At 42.9% G+C, this 18,983-nt stretch overlaps 2 protein-coding genes across 3 annotated transcripts in view; both read right to left on the bottom strand.

The window, feature by feature from the left end:
* pik3c2b (phosphatidylinositol-4-phosphate 3-kinase, catalytic subunit type 2 beta) overlaps window positions 1–7,462 on the bottom strand; it is a 38,893-nt gene extending 31,431 nt beyond the window's left edge. The window contains exon 1 of the mRNA XM_070839623.1: window positions 7,197–7,462. The gene's annotated coding sequence lies outside the window, so the exon portion shown is untranslated. The remainder of the gene's footprint in view (window positions 1–7,196) is intronic.
* A 1,619-nt stretch (window positions 7,463–9,081) lies between these two features.
* The window catches only part of LOC139213679 (protein FAM107B), a 29,421-nt gene continuing 19,519 nt past the window's right edge, over window positions 9,082–18,983 (bottom strand). For both annotated transcript variants that reach the window (XM_070844314.1, XM_070844315.1), the window contains 3 exons: window positions 17,248–17,440; window positions 12,606–12,765; window positions 9,082–12,468 (listed from right to left, as the gene is read on the bottom strand). In XM_070844314.1, the coding sequence (XP_070700415.1) occupies window positions 12,352–12,468; window positions 12,606–12,765; window positions 17,248–17,440 (470 nt within the window). In that variant the 3' untranslated portion in view covers window positions 9,082–12,351. The remainder of the gene's footprint in view (window positions 12,469–12,605; window positions 12,766–17,247; window positions 17,441–18,983) is intronic.

Raw genomic sequence — 18,983 nt, 5'->3', positions numbered from 1 at the left:
CAATGAGTGAAGGTATAAGGATATATATATGCTGGATGAATAAAACTTGACTAAATAAATAGATAAAAAGGAGTAGTAGCAGTAATTAACTTTGTTGTCTTTACTTTACTTTAAAACTTGACAGGATTCAACTATAAAATGATTTCTTATGGTTCTTATGGTCACATGAATATGATGACGGTGTCAGCATATTCAAAACCCACACAGAAAGCTTCTAAATACTACATACCATTTTTGGACAAAACTGCTCAGATACAAGCTGATAATTTCATATTTCTTTCATTATGGACAATTTGTGGATGATTACAAAAACCTCAACTTAAGATCTTAAATCTGACTTAAAGATGCTCAATAAGTTTGGTACTTAACATGTTCGTGACGCTCAGACAGAGATGTGAATACAGTAGAAAACAAAAGGTTGGATGTGTAATGTTTAGACGCCTACGGACTCGTTACTGACAGGCGCGAGTGTCTCTGTTTAACTGAGACATCTTTGTTCAGCTGTTGGGACGTCCCAGCTCTAACTTTCCTCCCACAGAAACACTGCGGAGCCATCTGACCAACAAACCTGCAGCTGAGTGGAGGAAGGAAGGAAACACAAAAGCACAATGAGGAGGAAGGACCGAAACAAAGAGGAAGTTAGACTGTGAGGAGGTAAAAGCAGCTGAGACCTGGTCAGGTCATGAACAAGAAGCCCCGTCACTGGGGCTGTTAAAACGCACTTAGTGATGTAACTATAAATACAAAAAACTGTTGTGTTTAAACCAAAGCTGGTCCTGAGGAGGCGGACAAAATAAGATGCTACGGTTTTGGCAGATTCAGGTATCTGATTGTAGCTGACTTTAACAAACGTTCAGACAATATTCAGACTCAGTACAAGCACAGTTCTCTGCTGCTGGAGAGAGAGCCTCGTTATAACAAACTCACTGAATAAAGATTTAGCACTACATTCCAGCTGGATGCAGTGCAGACTAGTTCTCATGCAGAGATTATTGAGTGCATCTGAATGTGTAGGCAGTGGTAAACCTTTAGATGATGACCAGAATGCTTCATATTAAATGGTCCAAAGACAGATATGATTTAGAAAATGTGAAAGGAATTTAAAAAAAGGAGAACGATTTAATTCAAAAGCTTATTAGATTATTTAAAGTGTCACCTATGCAGATTTACGATGGTCTTTGATAATAATAATGCATATTATTACTTTTTTATGTTTCAGAGAATTTTAATCCAGCTCCAAAAATCCCATAATGTATGATAGTTGACTCTGCATTACTGTATTAACATCAGAGCATTATTAGATTCATTAAAAATTTGAACAGAAAAAAATACCCCAGAACAGGAAATGTCCACGCCTCAACCTCGCCCCATATATATACACTGAGCTGCTGTCGTAAGCCCTGATCGCCGATCAGAGATGTCCTCCTTTTCATGACCTGCTTCTAATCTCTTGAAACTCCACCTGTGTGGTTCCATCTATCACAAACCAAACCGTCCTGCTAAACACTGCAGCTCCTCCAGAACTATTTTAACCTCCAGTTGCTAAAAGTTAGCTGATCGGGTTCATGGCTCCGCTTTATTGCCAACGACATGCAGCTGTCACCGCAACACAACACACAGAAAACACTGATGTGGAAGTGTTTGACTCACTTTTATTGATATCTTAAACGTGCCGTCTTTATATTTTGAGTTTCCATTTGTATTTCAGAGCCAGATGTGTCAGTGAAGAGCAGTATATTATTGAGTCTTCCCTTCAAACACTGATGTCTGATTATATTTTTAAGGAGGAGCACCCCTGTGACGACGCATGCAGCCCCATAAACTACAAATCCAGCTTAACTACAATTACCACCACAGTAAATGGCTTAAACATCTTTCATGGCATAAATCTGTGTGCTCTTCACTGAGTGGACGGCAGACTGCTGTCTGATTCCTCTGTCTCCATTTCAAACCCCGGGGGGGTCATCATCGACACATACAGGGGGGAGGGGAGGAGATGAATGATGATGGGGGTGGGGTAAGAGACAGAGCTGAGACCACTGTCATCATGTGTGCCCCCATGGAGACGAATAAACCCTGATACACACACACCACAAACCAGCTGTGCCCCACTTCCACACTAATACACACATACCAGTGTGGACAGAGTGCTGGTCTGACTGGTCTGAATGCACTGACCCAGCTGCCACTGACAGTAAATGATGCCAGCACATGTCAGTCACACACTGAATTTAGAGGATCAGTGTTAAGGATTCAGTTTAAATATCACTTTTATTTCTGATTTCCATTTACTTTAACAAATGTCCAAAATGATCTGGCTGTTCTGCCGCCAAAGAGGGCATCTCCCTCTGAATACACACATTGTGCAGTTGTTCTCACATCTCAACAGTCACCGTGTCAGACCTCAAGCACACAGACTGAAGAATGTATCATCACACTGCTGTGACACCGTCAAGACACGATGGACAGTTTGAAACAAAAAGGATTCAAATGGATGCAGCAGAACCAGAGATTTCACTGTTTTTCATCCACTCTTCTTCGAGTGAAAACCTGGCACCTACTGTGCATTACCCATAATGTGGGATTGTGGTGTGTTATGCTATCATGCTATGCTTTGTTATTATGTTATTCTTGTTCTTCTCATAACTGGAGAACAATAATGAGACATCGCACAGCTCCTCTAGAGACTCTAAAGGTGTTATTCTACCTTTAGAAACATAAGCAGTGGCGCTTGCCAACACCTGGAAACACACACTGAGGTGGAAAATCACCAGAGCTCTTCTTTACACAAGCTCAGGACCTGGAACCAGGTCCTGGGAAAGGAGCTCACCACTGAGGGCCTGGTGTCAGGGCCTAAACCCATTCGACCGGACTTGAACTTGGGGCCTCTAACATGCCCCTTTCAGTCGCAGGCTACACCGCTGGAGCCTCTGCAATGTGGCCATCGGCTGTTAGCAACACTAGCATGGATGCTCAACCTCATCGCGAGTTCCAGAATGGTAAATACAGCACCGGCCAACGTGGACCCACTTAAGCTGTAACGTGAATACGCCTTTAAACGTTTTCTCAGCCATAAACTGAGTTTTTGCAGGATCTGCAGAGTGCATCAATGTTAAAGCCGTCTGCTGTTTTAGTGTGAACAACATGATGATGTACAGCTGCCCAGTCACTGTCAGATGTGCGGCACCAAAGCTACAAAGGCATTGGAGGCCTTTTCTCACCAGACTGAATGCAGATTTAACAGCCAGCAGAGGAACAGACTGTCTGTAGCTGCTCACCAGATGTTGGCCGGGCTGCAGTTTTGTTTTCCAACTGAAGAGAGGATGAAGAAGAGGAGTTTTAAACGTTTTCCTGTCATTCAGGTGTTCCACTGTGGACAGATGCCACAAATGGTTTTCACATGAAAACAGTGTCCTAAAGTGTAGACACCTTTAGAGTGTGACTCATCATTGCCGTTGTTAGAGCAACATCTCACATACGAGCCCACCAGGAAGCGTGAGACGTCGCCGTGAGAGACGCTTGTAAGACGAGACGTCAGATTAACTCATCAGAACCAGAGGAGACCGCCGAGGTCCCCCAGGTCCACCCCCACCTCTGCCACAGAGAGTAAAGCCCTTTCAAAGAGAGGGGGGAGGAGACAACAAAGAGCCAATGCTGCTGCGTGGGTGTCACATGGTCGAGGTCAGACTTTCACTCGTTCACACAGCGACTCGTGAAACCCTCCCCGAGAGTCAAAAGGTGGGGGGTGGGACGACTGTCACCCACCGAGCCACACCCAAGCCCCTGTCATCAGAGCGCACAAACACACACGAATGAGCTGGGGAAAAATAAGTGCTTGCAATGAGTACAGAAAAACATGGACTTTGAATTTAAACCTAGTTGCTGATTGTTTTTTGTCTGGAATTTTTTGTTTTGTTTTTTAAAGTATTGAACAGATGGATAATAAAGACACCTGGGACATGATGATCAATGGTCAGAATCTAATGGTCCTGATCATATTGCTGAGGTTACTGTTGAAGGATAAAAGGTTGATGTATTTGATGGAGAGTAACTGTATTCAAAGACTTACATATGACACGTTTGTGTTCATTTATATTTCATGCACAGTAATGCATCTGAATGCTCATTTCCATATTTTTCTGCTTTTGCTGTCACACAACTAAACAAGGAGGAAATCGTTACTGAAAACGTGGTTCATAAATGCTACATGTTAACCAGCCGTCATCAACAAGCGGATAGAATCGTTATTTCAGAACTGTGATGTCCGTCTAACAAAGAAAGCATAGATTCAGGCTAATGACATCAGTTGTGCGTGATCGAGAACACCCCTGCGTCGAGTGTGGCTCTTCAAATAAACACTAACACACAATCCTCGATCTACCAGGACGTTTGGAGCCTGAGAGGTGTGCGGCCTCTGTGATCAAAAAGTCCAGTTTTACTCTGTCAGAGCTACACATCCATGGGTATGAACTCCTGTCTCAGCTAAACACTGGCTGCCTGTCAGTGTGCTCTGTTATCTCTGTGTTCAACATCATCATAACATCAACCCTCCTAAAATATGATGACTCCACCTGATGATTACCGACACCTGCAGAATGGGACGGACAGATCTACTTTCTCTCTGTGTTGTGACTCACTGCTGCTTCACAGACATGGTCTCTATGGTGATGTAACTGCTGACCCTATTGATAAGAATGTTTGATTATGGGTTTGAGCGGGGCCAATAAAACGTCACCATCCTGTAGCGTACACACACTCAGAGGGTTTGACCGGTCTGAGTGTGTGTGTGTGGGGGCTGAGAGCAGTGACTCCCTGAGCTGTGTCTGTATCGCTCTCTCCTCCATAAACAACGAATATCAGTAGTTAAGTCAACAGTGAGATGTAAACTGTGGCTGCACCTAATGACTGATCGTTATATAGTGATTGCACAACTGGAAAAGGGGCCGTTTCCTAAAACTAAGCTGTCTACATAGTGCTGAGGTTTTCAAACTGTGAGCCAGATTGCTGCAGCCTGCAGCTAGACTCCTGCGTCATAACTCAAATCTGAACACACAGACATGATACACATGTTTTTAGATTCTGCGCGTCTTACACTTCGCAGGGATATCAATATCTGTCTCCTTGTCCATCGAGAAAAAACATCTATAAATCTACTTAGAAATCATTAGAAAAAAGACACTCCTTAAGAATCCTCTTGGTTTTAAGCTCTCTTAAGTATCAAAGTGATCCAGTGATCTGTACATTCACAGGCATACTGCAAACAGACTGGTAATAGCTAATTCAGCATATTTTTAACGGTGTCATTTTGCTAAAATGGATACAAATTTGGGCTAAAAATAACACTCAGGGTGTTTTTAACTTCACTGAGGCCCACAGTGTTGCTCCTGCTGGTTCTTATCTAGAACTTGTATGCACAGTTGGAAAAAAAAAAAATCATACTGTAGTTTGTTCCAGTTTACCTCCATCCAAACAAAATACAAGCATGGTCTTGTCAACAATAGTACTGCCAAATATTCAGGACGGGTGTGTATCAGAGGACAAACTTCATCACTGTTACATCCATAACATTCAGATGCAATGAACATTTACCTTTTTCTTGTCTTTTCTGTGAATTTACCACAATGGCTTCCCTGTCAAACTGTTCTGTCTGCTGCCGTCTATCAGTACCACAGCATCCGCTCCAGCACCACCAGGCTCACAGACAGCCTCATCCCAGAGGACTGTTGATCTATTAAGCACTTTACAACTGCACTGATACACTTAAACTCACCTATTCATTTATTCACAAGTGCGCTACCTGTCCACATCTCCTGTCCTTGCCAGCTCCCATAATGCATATACATTACTGCACAATTCTATTCTAGGTTTTATTATATGGAATGTTTAACATTCTTTTTCCGTCTACTTTTGGCTCCGCATTTCTCTTTTCTGCACCTATTGCATGATCACAGTTTGGAGAACTCCTGAGATTTCAGATTGTCACTGCCTATTAATGTTTCACTGTAATTGTGAACGTGACAAACAACTTAATCCACTGCATCTATTTAATCCACTGTATCCATTTAATCCACTGTATTTATCGCCCCGCCCCCGTGAGTGATGTCATAACAATGGTGTTTAATGAGTTGTTGACATGTTTGCATCGAAGACGAAGGCATTTAAAAGTAACTTAAAATGTCCCTTAATTAAAAAAATCCACCTGTTTTTAGCCTTGGTGGTGAGGGCAGGTGTATATGACGTCATAGAGCATTGGGATGCACTGTGGGAAGTTGTCCCGCTTTTTATACCAACTGTTAGCATGTCTGCTGTTGCTATTTAGCTTATATTGCTATATTTACGTGTTTGGTTTTTTTTTATTCCAAAAACAAAATTTAAAGGATCAAACTTGAGAAGCAGACACACAATCGGGGCAGACTCGGAGGTGACAGGTGACAAACGTCATTAACTATGAAGTAAATGGGTGAATTATATGAGTGGAAATGTGTCCCATCATCTCTGTGACAGCTGCTGCTGCAGCTGCAGCTGCCAGCACCGTCCCGACGGTCTGCTGCGACGTTTGCAACCATCACACAGCCAGGTCCTACGGAGAGAGCGTCCTACCAAACTCCATTCAGAAATCTGGCACTTTAACGTGGCCTCATTCACCGGCTAACAACTACACCGGTCACATTCAAAATTTAAGGATGGTTGCTCTCTTTCGCATCCGCACACACCCATTACATTAACTCGTGGTTATTTCACAAATGCTTTAAAGTTTAAATATCGATTCTACTTGTCTTCCTGACGGGGCTTTTCCCACCCTCAGCCTGCCATGGAGGGCGGTGGCGTGCAGCCCGAACCACGTCTAAGAGTTTAACTAAAATGTACTGCTAATAACCTGCATCTATCTAGATTAAATGTGCGCCGAATTCACCCGTAGAGCCCAATGATTTGTAAAAAGTCATCATCCACGTTCAGCCATGACACAAAGTTCACCAAACCGTGGGATTGTTTTGAATGTCGGATGTGTGAATGGAGCTTGGTTTGACCTTCTCTCAAAAGAGGCACGTCTCTGGGAAACAGCGCAGTTCTACAGCAAGTGAACAGGCTGCAACTTCGCCCACCGCGGAGACAAATGCGTCAGAATATTTAACCAAATAACCAAAACAGCGTTAGCTTCCCAGCAGCTGCTTCGTCTCCAGGTGGAAAAACATTACCTGACTCTCCGTCTATGGTCGCCGGGAGCGGGCGGCGGTTGCCATTTTCTAGCGGTTTACTTTCCTTCCAAAATTTACATCAGTCCCCTGTCGATTATTTGTAGGTAAGTCCGCTCAGATCAGCGGTCTCCAGTCGCGGGTGCGGGCGGTACTCCACACATTCAGCTGGTGAAGGCGGGTCACAGGCTCCGCTGTGGCAGCCTGTGTTTGCTGGTTGAACAATGCAGCTCTGAGTGCGGCTGCTCCGGCCGCTCTGCAGCCCGGTCTCTAGCGAGCCTCTCGGCTTTGCGTCAGTCTCCCCTCGGCAGATGCCGGGCCAAGCGGCGTCAAGCCAGACAGGAGAAGCAAAGGTCACTTCCTGCCATATTTTCAAAATAAATCAAAACAGCATTTTCCAGAGATTTCAACCAAATCTCACTGAATTTATCATTGGATGGAATGTGATTAATTACCTTGTTAGTGGACCATGGATGTTTGTTTTTTTGGGTTGTTTTTTTTTTTTCAAACTCCATGAACGAACTTTCGTGCTTAATTAAGCTAAAGTCGAGTAAAACAAAATCACAAAATGAAGGTAAACTGGATGTTAACTAAACTGAAAATGAAGTAGATTCAATGAATATTCTAATTTCAAAATACATAGGTTAATATATAGGTTAAAAAATGAAAAATATGAACTGGACTACGTCTATCACATTTTTTCAAAATACAATAAAAGTTGCCTGATTTGTCACAACTGAATGAGTGAATGAGTTGTTTTTATTGTTGGCAGGTAATCGGGGTTCCGTGACCATCAGTAATTAGAAAACGAAATTAGGAATAATAATAACTATATATATATATATATATATATATATATATATATATATATATATATTTAAAGTTGTGACCACAAAGTAATAGCTGCAAACTTCCGGTTAGATTTCTGATTCAGATTCTGTGTGACTTGACTGAGTTCGCGCTCAGAGAGGAAAGAGGAGAAACAGCGACATCCGGTGGATAAAACCATCATCACACAGAGAAGCTCTGAGGTCAGTGAACAAAAAGTTTCATATGAACTTTAAAGGCTTTCTTTTAAAGGGTTTCTTCAACTTCTCTGTGCAGGATGGTGTACCTACAGTTTTCACATTCATCTCCTGAAGTCTCCTTAGATCTCAGTTAAACACCTGCACTTACCTGCATGTTTTATGACATCACAGCTAGTTTGGAGCCAATCAGGATCCAGAATGAAACTTTCCTCTATGTAGTGAGGAAATTTGAAGCCTATGGGCCACAAACACCGAAAGCTGACTTGTAAGTGAGGACAACTTGTGAATGAATAATATTTACAGATTAATCTTATACAGAATCTATGTTTAATGGTTTTAGGGGGGAAAAAACATATCAGACACAAATTGTCATTAAAAGCAAAGTATTTCTTCAGGCATGTCTTGAGGGGATCTTCTACTAAATATCTTTATTCAGTCCGTCCCAGAGATAAATAATAAAATATGAACAGAGGTATGTGATGGAGCTAGACTCAGATTAACTTTAAATGAGGGGGACAAAAGTTCTGTTGTGATTCTAAGTCAGAGATGTCAGGTTTTTCTGACCGCTACGATGTTTTGAAATTGCTGAAAAGAATCTGCTAACATTAGTAGATGATGCAGAGCTCATTTTACCGTCAGCTAACAACACAAAACTAGTGTGACATAAGCAATAAAATCCAACAAAAACAGTTATTGATGTATTGATATTAATATATTTCAGGTCGTGGAGATTTTGGGTTGCAAGATAATAAATGACAACTTAAATCTGAACACTTTTAGTATCAGGATTATTATCCTTTATTGTCTCCATGTCAACAAAAACACATTTGTGCTGTAGATTCTAATTTCATTCAGCGGTGAACGTGAACATGTCGTTCAGAACAACTGTTGCATGAAAGTCACCAAAGGAAAACCATTTTATTCTTCATTTATACGGTTAAAGTCTAAAGTGCTCTATAGTCAGTGGATTCACAATAATTTCAATGATTGTACAGTTCACTATTAACAGTGGAAACCTAATCAGATGTAAGGCTTCAGTTACATTTCGATGTGGTCTGTGAGAGGAGATCACGGGTTTCAGAAAAAAGTCTTGATAAAAAGAAAACAACAGATAAATGATACCAAACTGTTTGTAACTATATTCAAATCCAAAATGTTCTGTGTCCAAATAATTACAACAAATCTCAATAATGACTTTTCATATCAAAATTACAAGGAACAAAAATATATCTCATAATAAGTATAAGATCTTTTCATACAACTTTAATGTGCATGTAAAATTGGACATGTCCAAATACAGAGATCATAATTCTAGATTTATTATTATATATAATCTTATATAAAATCTTTTGATATGAATTATGTGAGCTTGAGATCTTTCCTTGTCATCATGACTTGTATGTCATAATTATCAATGTGATTAAAACATTTTCATAGATATATGATGTAAAACGTAAGTGTCTTTTTTCAAATGCTGCGGTGAAGCTTTATGTAATATTGTAATTATCTCATAGTTACTGTATGGTTTAGCATCTCATAATCACAAGAAAAGATCTAATTACGTGATGGTTTCTTCTACGTCTGCATTTTCTACCCGACTTAAACGCAAAATGCGTCTTAAAGTATGGATGTTATCAAGAAATGTATGCATAACATAGCAGAATTAGCATCTAATTACAAGGAAAAATAATTCTGTCTTTGTAATAATGAGATATGAATAAAAAATTAGATATGAATAAAAGAATTACAATAATTACAAATAATTACAACTTCAATAATTGTAAGTGAAATTTTGCATGTTGTAATTACAAGGGAAATATAGATGTCTTAATTATATGATAATTATCACATCAGTATCGTAATTATGAATGGGATTAGAACGGGATGCACCGGACAAATGCTATCAAACCTAAGTTTCCTTTTCTCGCATTTTTAGTGCAGCTCAGCTTTTATGTATCAACGACTAACTCTTCCTGAAATGATGAGGAAACTCCTGCTCAGATGAGATTTAGGCACAAGTACAATTTGTTACACCAGACAACATTTTCTGCATCACCAAGTCGTTTGACACACACGAGGCAATCGTGTCTGCGGCTGAAATCAAAGCCCAGTCTCTGTCAAATCTTTTATCCTGGCTAGTAAGATGCCACAGCACTTCCTGAATAAGCTCTCACCACTACAAGATAACGGCTAATAACCAAAGATGTTCATCCTGTTTTTCTTTCTTAACTACGAGACACCGATCTTGTATTTACAACAAGCTAAGTCATACTTAAATAAATCTTTTCTTTGGTCAATGCAGTGCACTTCTGTCATGTTTCTGCAACCAATCCACATGCAAGATGGCGACCTTGTAATTGTGAGCTCCTGGTCGTGTTAATTTGACATTGAAAAACAAATCTTGTAAACAATCCTGCGTCTTCTAAGTACCAGATAGGACTCGTTTCTTGAAATCGTGACTTCTGTATGTCATAAATATGACTTAACGTGGTGAGAATACAAAAAAGAGGATCTTGTCATTATGAAAATTGTTCTTGTAAATTTGAGAAAATTCCTTTTATCCTTGCTTGAATGCAGCACATTTCTATAATTGCTATCGTGTCCTAGAAAACAGTAACTGATAACAAATCAAAACTTCACGGTTTTTATTGTACTTCTTCCTTCCAAGTAGAAAGTTGTTTGTTTCCATGGCAACACTGGTTCAGCAGGTACATTTAGTACCAGATGATCTGTCCATCATGTACCGTGTGTCAGTCACTTCACTGAGGCTTTAACTGTTTCAGGCGTGTTTGATCAGATCAGATCAGTCTCCTTCGTTATTTATTCTGTCTTTGTGAAGGTTCCTTCCAGCGTCACACTGTTCTGTCTCCGTCTCCTAGGAGACATGCTGGACAGCTGTTCTGTCCAGCTGTCGGCATCTGGACTGTGTATCCTCAGCATGTCTATAGGGAGTGTGTGCATGTCCTCAGTGTGCCCCCACGCTGTCAGTAGTGTATCCTAAGAGTGTTCCAAGTATGTCATCAGTGTGTTTGCATCCTCTTACGTTCTCCTTGTGACCTCAGCGTGTCCTCAATGTGTCGTCAGTGTGTCGTCAGCATGTCGTCAGCGTGTCGTCGGCGTGTCGTCGGCGTGTCCTCAGCGTTTCCTCAGCGTGTCCTCAGTGTGTCCTCAGCATGTCCTCAGTGTGTCCTCAGGGTGTCCTCAGGGTGTCCTAAGCGTGTCCTCAGCGTGTCCACAGGGTGTCCTCAGGGTGTCCTCAGGGTGTCCTCAGCGTGTCCTCAGCGTGTCCTTAGTGTGTCCTCAGCGTGTCCTCAGTGTGTCCTCAGGGTGTCCTAAGCATGTCGTCAGCGTGTCGTCAGCGTGTCCTCAGTGTGTCCTCAGGGTGTCCTCAGGGTGTCCTAAGCGTGTCCTCAGCGTGTCCTCAGGGTGTCCTCAGGGTGTCCTCAGCGTGTCCTCAGCGTGTCCTTAGTGTGTCCTCAGCGTGTCCTCAGTGTGTCCTCAGGGTGTCCTAAGCGTGTCCTCAGCGTGTCCTCAGCGTGTCGTCAGCGTGTCCTCAGTGTGTCCTCAGGGTGTCCTCAGGGTGTCCTAAGCGTGTCCTCAGCGTGTCCTCAGGGTGTCCTCAGGGTGTCCTCAGCGTGTCCTCAGCGTGTCCTTAGTGTGTCCTCAGCGTGTCCTCAGCGTCTCCTCAGCGTTTCCTCAGCGTGTCCTCAGTGTGTCCTCAGGGTGTCCTCAGGGTGTCCTAAGCGTGTCCTCAGGGTGTCCTCAGGGTGTCCTCAGCGTGTCCTAAGCGTGTCCTCAGCGTGTCCTCAGCGTTTCCTCAGCGTGTCCTCAGCGTGTCCTCAGTGTCCTCAGCGTGTCCTTAGTGTGTCCTCAGCGTGTCCTCAGCGTCTCCTCAGCGTTTCCTCAGCGTGTCCTTAGCGTGTCCTCAGTGTGTCCTCAGTGTGTCCTCAGCGTGTCCTCAGTGTGTCCTCAGCGTGTCCTCAGCATGTCTTCAGTGTGTCCTCAACGTGTCCTCAACGTGTCCTCAGCGTGTCCTCAGTGTGTCCCGAGAGCATCCTGATGGTGTCCTGTAAACACGTGGACAGCCTGGTTCTCAGTTCACTGTCTCCTGCAGGACAAAGCTCTTTCTCTTACACCTCTTTCTCCCCTTTACTGTGAAACGATGTCCTCCTCAGCTTTTCCTTCACTTTGACGAACTCTGGAGCTTTCAGGCTTTCCTCCTGATCCTTCTCCTGCTGTTTTTCCAACTGTAACATGAAGCAAAAACAGGAAAACATAAAGCTGGCAAAAGACTTATAGAAGAAAACCAACTATCAAGTGTGTGTGTGTGTGTGTGTGTGTGTGTGTGTGTGTGTGTGTGTGTGTGTGTGTGTGTGTGTCTTACGTCCTCCAGCTTCTTGTGTCTCTTGAGCAGCTCGGCCTCCAGAGGAGAAATTTTCTTGCGAGCTTCATCCTCCTGTTTCCTCTGTTTGATCAGCTGATCTCTCTTCCTTGACTCCAGAACTCTCTGCAGCTCCGGCTTCATCTCCACACCCACTCCGCCCCTAAAGAAATACATACAACAGGGCAATTTAGCAATCCAGATACATAGGCCAGAGACAGTTACAGTCAAATATACACCATGTTCAAAAATCAGAAATCATCAAAAATCATAGACGTTTAGAATTTTACTCATTTAAAGGTCCACTATTATGCAAAGAGCACGTTTTAATGTCTTTTCAGCATAAATATGTGTGCCCTGTGTCTCTACAGTCTGGCAGTCTTTAGATACGATCTGTTGATCACATGACCTCCTCCAGACCTTCAGCAGACTGACTGTCCCCACCCTCCTGAATCCGCCATTGTTTTTTTCTTCACTTACTGATGCTCCTGGTAACACAAAGAGGCCGAATGCGAATTCTGTTCTTTAATGACAAAGTGTCCAGACAGAGAAAAAGAATGTGTTTTTTGAACATTTAAATCATGTAAACCTGTTCTAGCAGGACCTTCAAGTACAAGCATGAATTCTAAAATGAGCATATGGGACTTTTAACTAACAGGCAATATACAATGCCAATGAATAGAATGTTAACAACAGTAATAAAATGTGCTTTAGTTGATTCAAGAATAATTTGAGAAGAAGAACTTACTTCATGGCACCTTCTTTACACTTTTTACAGTAATTACCGTTTGCTAATAAGTATCCTGTCATTAATAAACTTACTTAGCACAAACAACTTGAGTATCCTGTAGTGGCCTAAGAGGAAAACCTAAGAGAACTGGTTTGGGGCAGTCCATCAGTGTTGACTGGACTAGGTGACCTATGTTTTGGACTTGCCTAAATGTCCAGTGGGTCATTTCTGGCATTTGTATTGCCAGGGGCTGTCAGTCTCACACCTTGATGCTTGTTATAGCAGAAGGCCTGTTTTACTGTTCCACGCAGCATCTCTCACCCCCACATGCTGTCTGCTCAGCCACTTTGGTTCCCAGTTCTTTGTAAGGGTGGGCACAGTCATCCCGATCTGTTGTCTGAACTGCAGTACATGCTCTGAGTCTTTTCCTCGTGGGTTATGAGGGCTAAGGCTGTGTGTTTGAAGTCCATCTCACATGCTAAGTCTCTGAATACATCACTGCCGAACTGTGGCCCCTTCTCGGTGACAACCTCCTCCGGTATTCAGTACATTCAGGCAAATGTAGCTTTCAGCTTCAAAGCTTTCGGTGTGCTTGTCAGGGTTGGCATGTACCTAGAGTCTGCTATGACCTGGATGTTATCTTTTGTGGTCACACAAATCTGTGTGAACACTGTCTGGGAGAGGTGTTGACAAGGGGCTCCCTGCTCTGCACTCTCCTCTTCCATGTACAAGAGTACATGCAGTTCTCGACCTTGTGAGTGATCCGTAAGCTATTCCAGGCCACCACACTGAAGTGTTGGCTCTTGTTTGGCGCTTGTTAAGCCCTTGATGGCCCTCATGTAAACGCTGTAGTATCTCCAGCCTCATTGTCTCATTGTCAGGGTTTGCTTCTCATGGGAAAGTACTTTCTAACACAGTGTTGTGTGTGCTGTGGTTCGGGTCACCCCCCCCTATTGTGTGCACCTGATCTAATCTTGAAGCTTCTTATCAGCTGCTGTCTCTGCTCGGATGCTCTCAGTCCTTAGGTGTGAGAATGATGATTTGCATGTGTAAGCTGAGCCAATTGTTGTGAGGATAAAAAGCTCAAGACCCCTTTGAATGAGGGCAGATTTCATGCATCCAGAACTGGACTTATAAAGATGCCTCATTTACCAGCTCCTTTGCTTATAATGCAAAGTCTCATCAACATTCACACAGAAACGGTCCATTACAAATCTCACCACCTCAGTGAGGATAATGAAATAATCAAACCTAATGGCAAAGTCGGTATTTTGCAGCACATAGATGAGCAGCAATAAATGTGAGATTTCTTTGAAATGCGTGAAATCTCTCCACAGGGTGCGTGACTGTGTTATCTCTACATTGCAGTTCCATGTTGAGTTGGTTCAAGTCACTAAAAAGCAACGGCAGCAGAAAGCTCACCATTCTCCAACAGAGACAGAGAAGTCTGCTAGGCATTATGGAGAAACGCAAGAGATCTACTCCCATAATTCCTAAAATTGTTTCAGTGTGTTTCCTTTGCCAAGCCATCTGATGTCACTGTGGATGAGGAAATAAAGTCATTGAGCTGACATCAACTGGAGGAAAAGACGGTGCTGTGAGCTGGAGGTACAGCAAATAAATAACTGCCATGACAGAGTCCACGGCCAGCACTTAGTTTGGCACACAAGAGGCTTTGGTGCATAAGAGGCGCCGTAGAGATCACAGCTGTGGAGCCGCGTTAATAATACGTTCCAAATCCATCAAAGAATCTGACATAAAGCCACAGCTGTGTTTCATCGCTGTTGTGAGCTGATTCATCCACAGCTAGAGACTTTTCTGAAAGAGTCTCGAAAACATGCAGCGAAATTCTCTGATAATGGAGTCGTCTTTATCAGATCAGTCGAGCTGTTTGAGGGTTTTTTTTTTCAATGCTTCGATCTCCTCGACTGATGCAAGTATCAGTCGAGGAGGTGCATCTGTATGTACTGTATGGCCTCCTCTTTTTGCCTAATATTCCTGCCACCCCATACAGCTCTAGCTCTGCCTTGCTTTGCTCATAACATGAGGTTAGGCCCTAAATCTTCTGGCGGCAAGTATGGGTTATCTTAAAATGCCACCTCAACTTATGTTCTTTACACATCAATATGACAGGCAGGAATTAATTATGACACAGAATCATACTCAAGTTATTTCATATTTTAACTGAGTGCCAGTACAAATTACCTGACATACAACAATACATTATATTGATATATATTATATCATCTGAATGAATGAAGAGTTTCTGTGTTGTTCCCCCCAGCAGAGGGCAGTCTGTTATACAGTAAATGCCACCAGCTGATTTAAATACAAAAACTGAGTGTGTATGCCTGTGTGTGTGTGTGTGTGTGTGTGTGTGTGTGTGTGTGTGTGTGTGTGTGTGTGTGTGTGTGTGTGTGCAGACAGGTGCTTTTGAGAAATTCCATGTGAAAATAACAATGTCACATATGATGTCATGAAGCTGTAAATGATAAAAACTTCACTTGTAGAGCTTTAGTTTGATTGTCTGTTTCATCGGTGCATCTGCTGCATGTTCAGCATCTCATCACCATTATTTACTCCACTTTTTTAAGAAACACGTCCCACAAAGCATCCTTAACACCAGGCCTGCCAGCTTAGCGCAGGAGCACCTTTACCTAAAGTTCTGAGTTTCGCAAAGTTTCACTGGATTTATTTAGCAGCTGATGATGTTAAGGAGTGCGTGTGCTGCTGGGCTTCCTCCAGCTCTAGTTTTCCTCATGAATGATAAAACTAAAGAGAAAAAAGCTGACAGTGCTTTGCTGAAGCTCTGAGTGTGAATGAGCGACTGTGTGAAGGTGATGTGAAAACTTTCCCAGCGTCCTTGGCTGTGCAGGCCTGTGAGGTGGGAGGCTGTTGCTTAGCAGCGTCTGCTCGTGTCTTCAAAAACTTCACACAGTCGGAGCTCCAGACAGACCAGGCAGAGGAGGACAGCAGCAGGAGCCCCATTCTCTTCACATGTAAGGACAGAGAACACTGCCCTCTGATCGGTCGGCGGGTTAAACGACAGCATGTGTCGGTCAGCTGATGCTGCTACATATTTTCATCAGGAACTGCATCAAGAGATTAAATGCATTAACCCTTGATAATCCGGACCGACGGCTCATCTTAAGCATCAGTCCTGATGAGACTATGTGAGAAATCTGTTATGTGTCCTCCAGTGAAAGTTGTGAAGTCGGAGTAGACAAAGTGAGACAGCAGCAAGAGACGGTTTACTGCTGCCAACGTCTTCACATTCCAGCCAACCGTAATCCTTAAAACATGCATGTATGAGGCTTCATTGACTCTAACCCCCCTCCCCATCCCCATCCCGCCGGCAGGCCAGTGGGTTTTCAAGAGATTAACATTGTGATTTAGAGAACAGAAGTCTGCTCATTGTTACTGAGCACATATGATGTTTAGTAAGTACAAGACAGAGAGTTTGTCCATGAACCACATCCTCACTTTCTAAAACGTCCTCATCTGATAACAATGTCCATTAGTGTCCAAAAATTTGATTTCTTTATTTCAAAAGAATATTGTCCAAAAAAAAGCCCTCACATTCCACAATCCATCCTTCTGTCCATTGTCTATAATGCTTATCCGTCAGGGTCGCGGGGGAGCTGGAGCCGATCCCAGCTGACTTTGGGCGAGAACATTCCACAATGTCCTTTTTTTTTTTTTTTTTTTAAATGTCTCACTTTTACCAGAAATGTAAGTAGTTTTGTAGAAAAACTATTCTTAACGCACTTATTTGAAGTATCCTCACTTTCTAATGAAATTTCCAAAATCTTGTCGCTTTTGTACATCTTCAAGTTAGAAAAAACAACATGTCTTCACTTTCTACACACATGTATGTAGTCAAACACACACGCACACACACACACACACACTTACCGTTTGCAGCTGCTCATCAGCTCTCTGTGAAGCTCTTGGTGACTTTTTGAAGCTTTGACAGGATTCACCAGTTTCTTGGGTTTGATGAGGTCGTCGTCCTCGCTCCCCTCCAGGTAGTCAGGCTGGGGGACGTAGCCGGACACCGGGGACAGCTTCCTGTGTGCGCCATGATGTAGATCTGCATACGCTGAGGCTACAGACACAAGGGCAGACACACAATCATGAGAACCATGAGAATATTTAGATTTAATGGACTAAAAGTCATTCACATTTCTCAAATCTGACATCAAACTTTACGCAAGCAGAGATTTGGTCATTGGTAGTCGTTTCATGATGTCATGCTGTTTGTCAGAGTGAAGCTGGATGTGTTTTCGAACACAGGCGCCAATGATTTCAGGTTTTACAGTCTAAATGCACAGTGTTCATCTCTCTGTGAGTCTCTGTCCATCGTCCCTGCTTGTCTGAGAGAAGAAAGGACAGATTAACAGGCATCTGATCCGAGTCCTCAGATATTCTGGGAGACAGAGATCAGATGTCATACAGTTCACTTCAGACAATGACCTCTTTCTCAAGTGCAACCAGAGACCAACATCCACTGCTGCTTCATATTTCACAAAAATGAAATGAGCTCTGGATGTCTGGTCAGAAACACGGAGGCAGCTGCAGTACATGGCCAAAAGTATGTGGACATCTGCTGTGACATCGTCAGGTTTCAGGTCTTCCTCCAGATGGTGGGCCTTGGCAGCAGGGATTTGTGCACATTCACACAGCAGAACATTAGCGAGGTGATAAGGTCTGAATCACAGTCCAGAACCAACAACACCCCCTTAAATACTTGGCCTTTCACACAGTGACCTTAAAGGCAGGGTCTGTAACTTATCTTAGAAGCACCTTTGGTCGTGTTTGCTGAAATTCTCAGCCCAACAGCAATCAATAAATGAAATTGTTTAATGAAAATGAAAATGTCTGTCTGCCTACATTCCTGCCGATCTCACTGCGCACGACCAGAGCCATCCTCAAGGCTAGAGCTAGCGAGCTAGCCAAAATTTAAATCACAGCTCGGCAACAGACTGTCGTGAGTTACCAGCATAAGGCAAACACCCACTGAGCCAAAGAGCGTTAGCGAGCCACTGCTGACCGCGACAGACTGTCGTTTAGAGGACTGACCAAACAGACATGTAGCTAACCCATCAGCACAAAGCACAGTGTGCTCTGAGCCAAAGGTCACATCACATTGATGACAGCTGTTTTGATTGTGTTTCTATGATTGTGGCGTTCAACAGAGTTGTTTCTTTATCAGACTAAAAAGCTGAGAGAAAGCCGTCAGTTAGCGGTTGTGTCCAGAGTGAACACGGGAGACGACGGCCTCCTCATCACTGTCACGGACTCGTCCCCCAGCAGTAACGTTAGTCAGGCAGCACGCTCGTGTGTTGTGGACGAGTGACTTTGGAGGAAGGGGACACTTTCAGTTGGATACTTTTTGCTATTCTTGGATAATCGAGCTGTTCTCGGTGGTTCCTCCGATGTTGTAGATTCTGCCTTTAAGCACAACACACACCTATTATCAATAAATTAACTGATTAGCCAATCAAGAGAAAAGTCATTGGCAGCTATCAATCAATTAATCATGAGTCCGAAGGGAAACCCCCGATCGCTCTATGGTGTCTCTTTTTTCCAGTGTCTCAGATTTTCTGCTTTTCTCTGTTTCACATCACTTCACTTAACTTCACTACATT

This window comes from Pempheris klunzingeri, chromosome 2, assembly GCF_042242105.1.
Source record: "Pempheris klunzingeri isolate RE-2024b chromosome 2, fPemKlu1.hap1, whole genome shotgun sequence".
Taxonomy (NCBI): domain Eukaryota; kingdom Metazoa; phylum Chordata; class Actinopteri; order Acropomatiformes; family Pempheridae; genus Pempheris; species Pempheris klunzingeri.
Note: the sequence above shows the minus strand (reverse complement) of the source record. Positions and strands in the feature narration are given on the sequence as shown.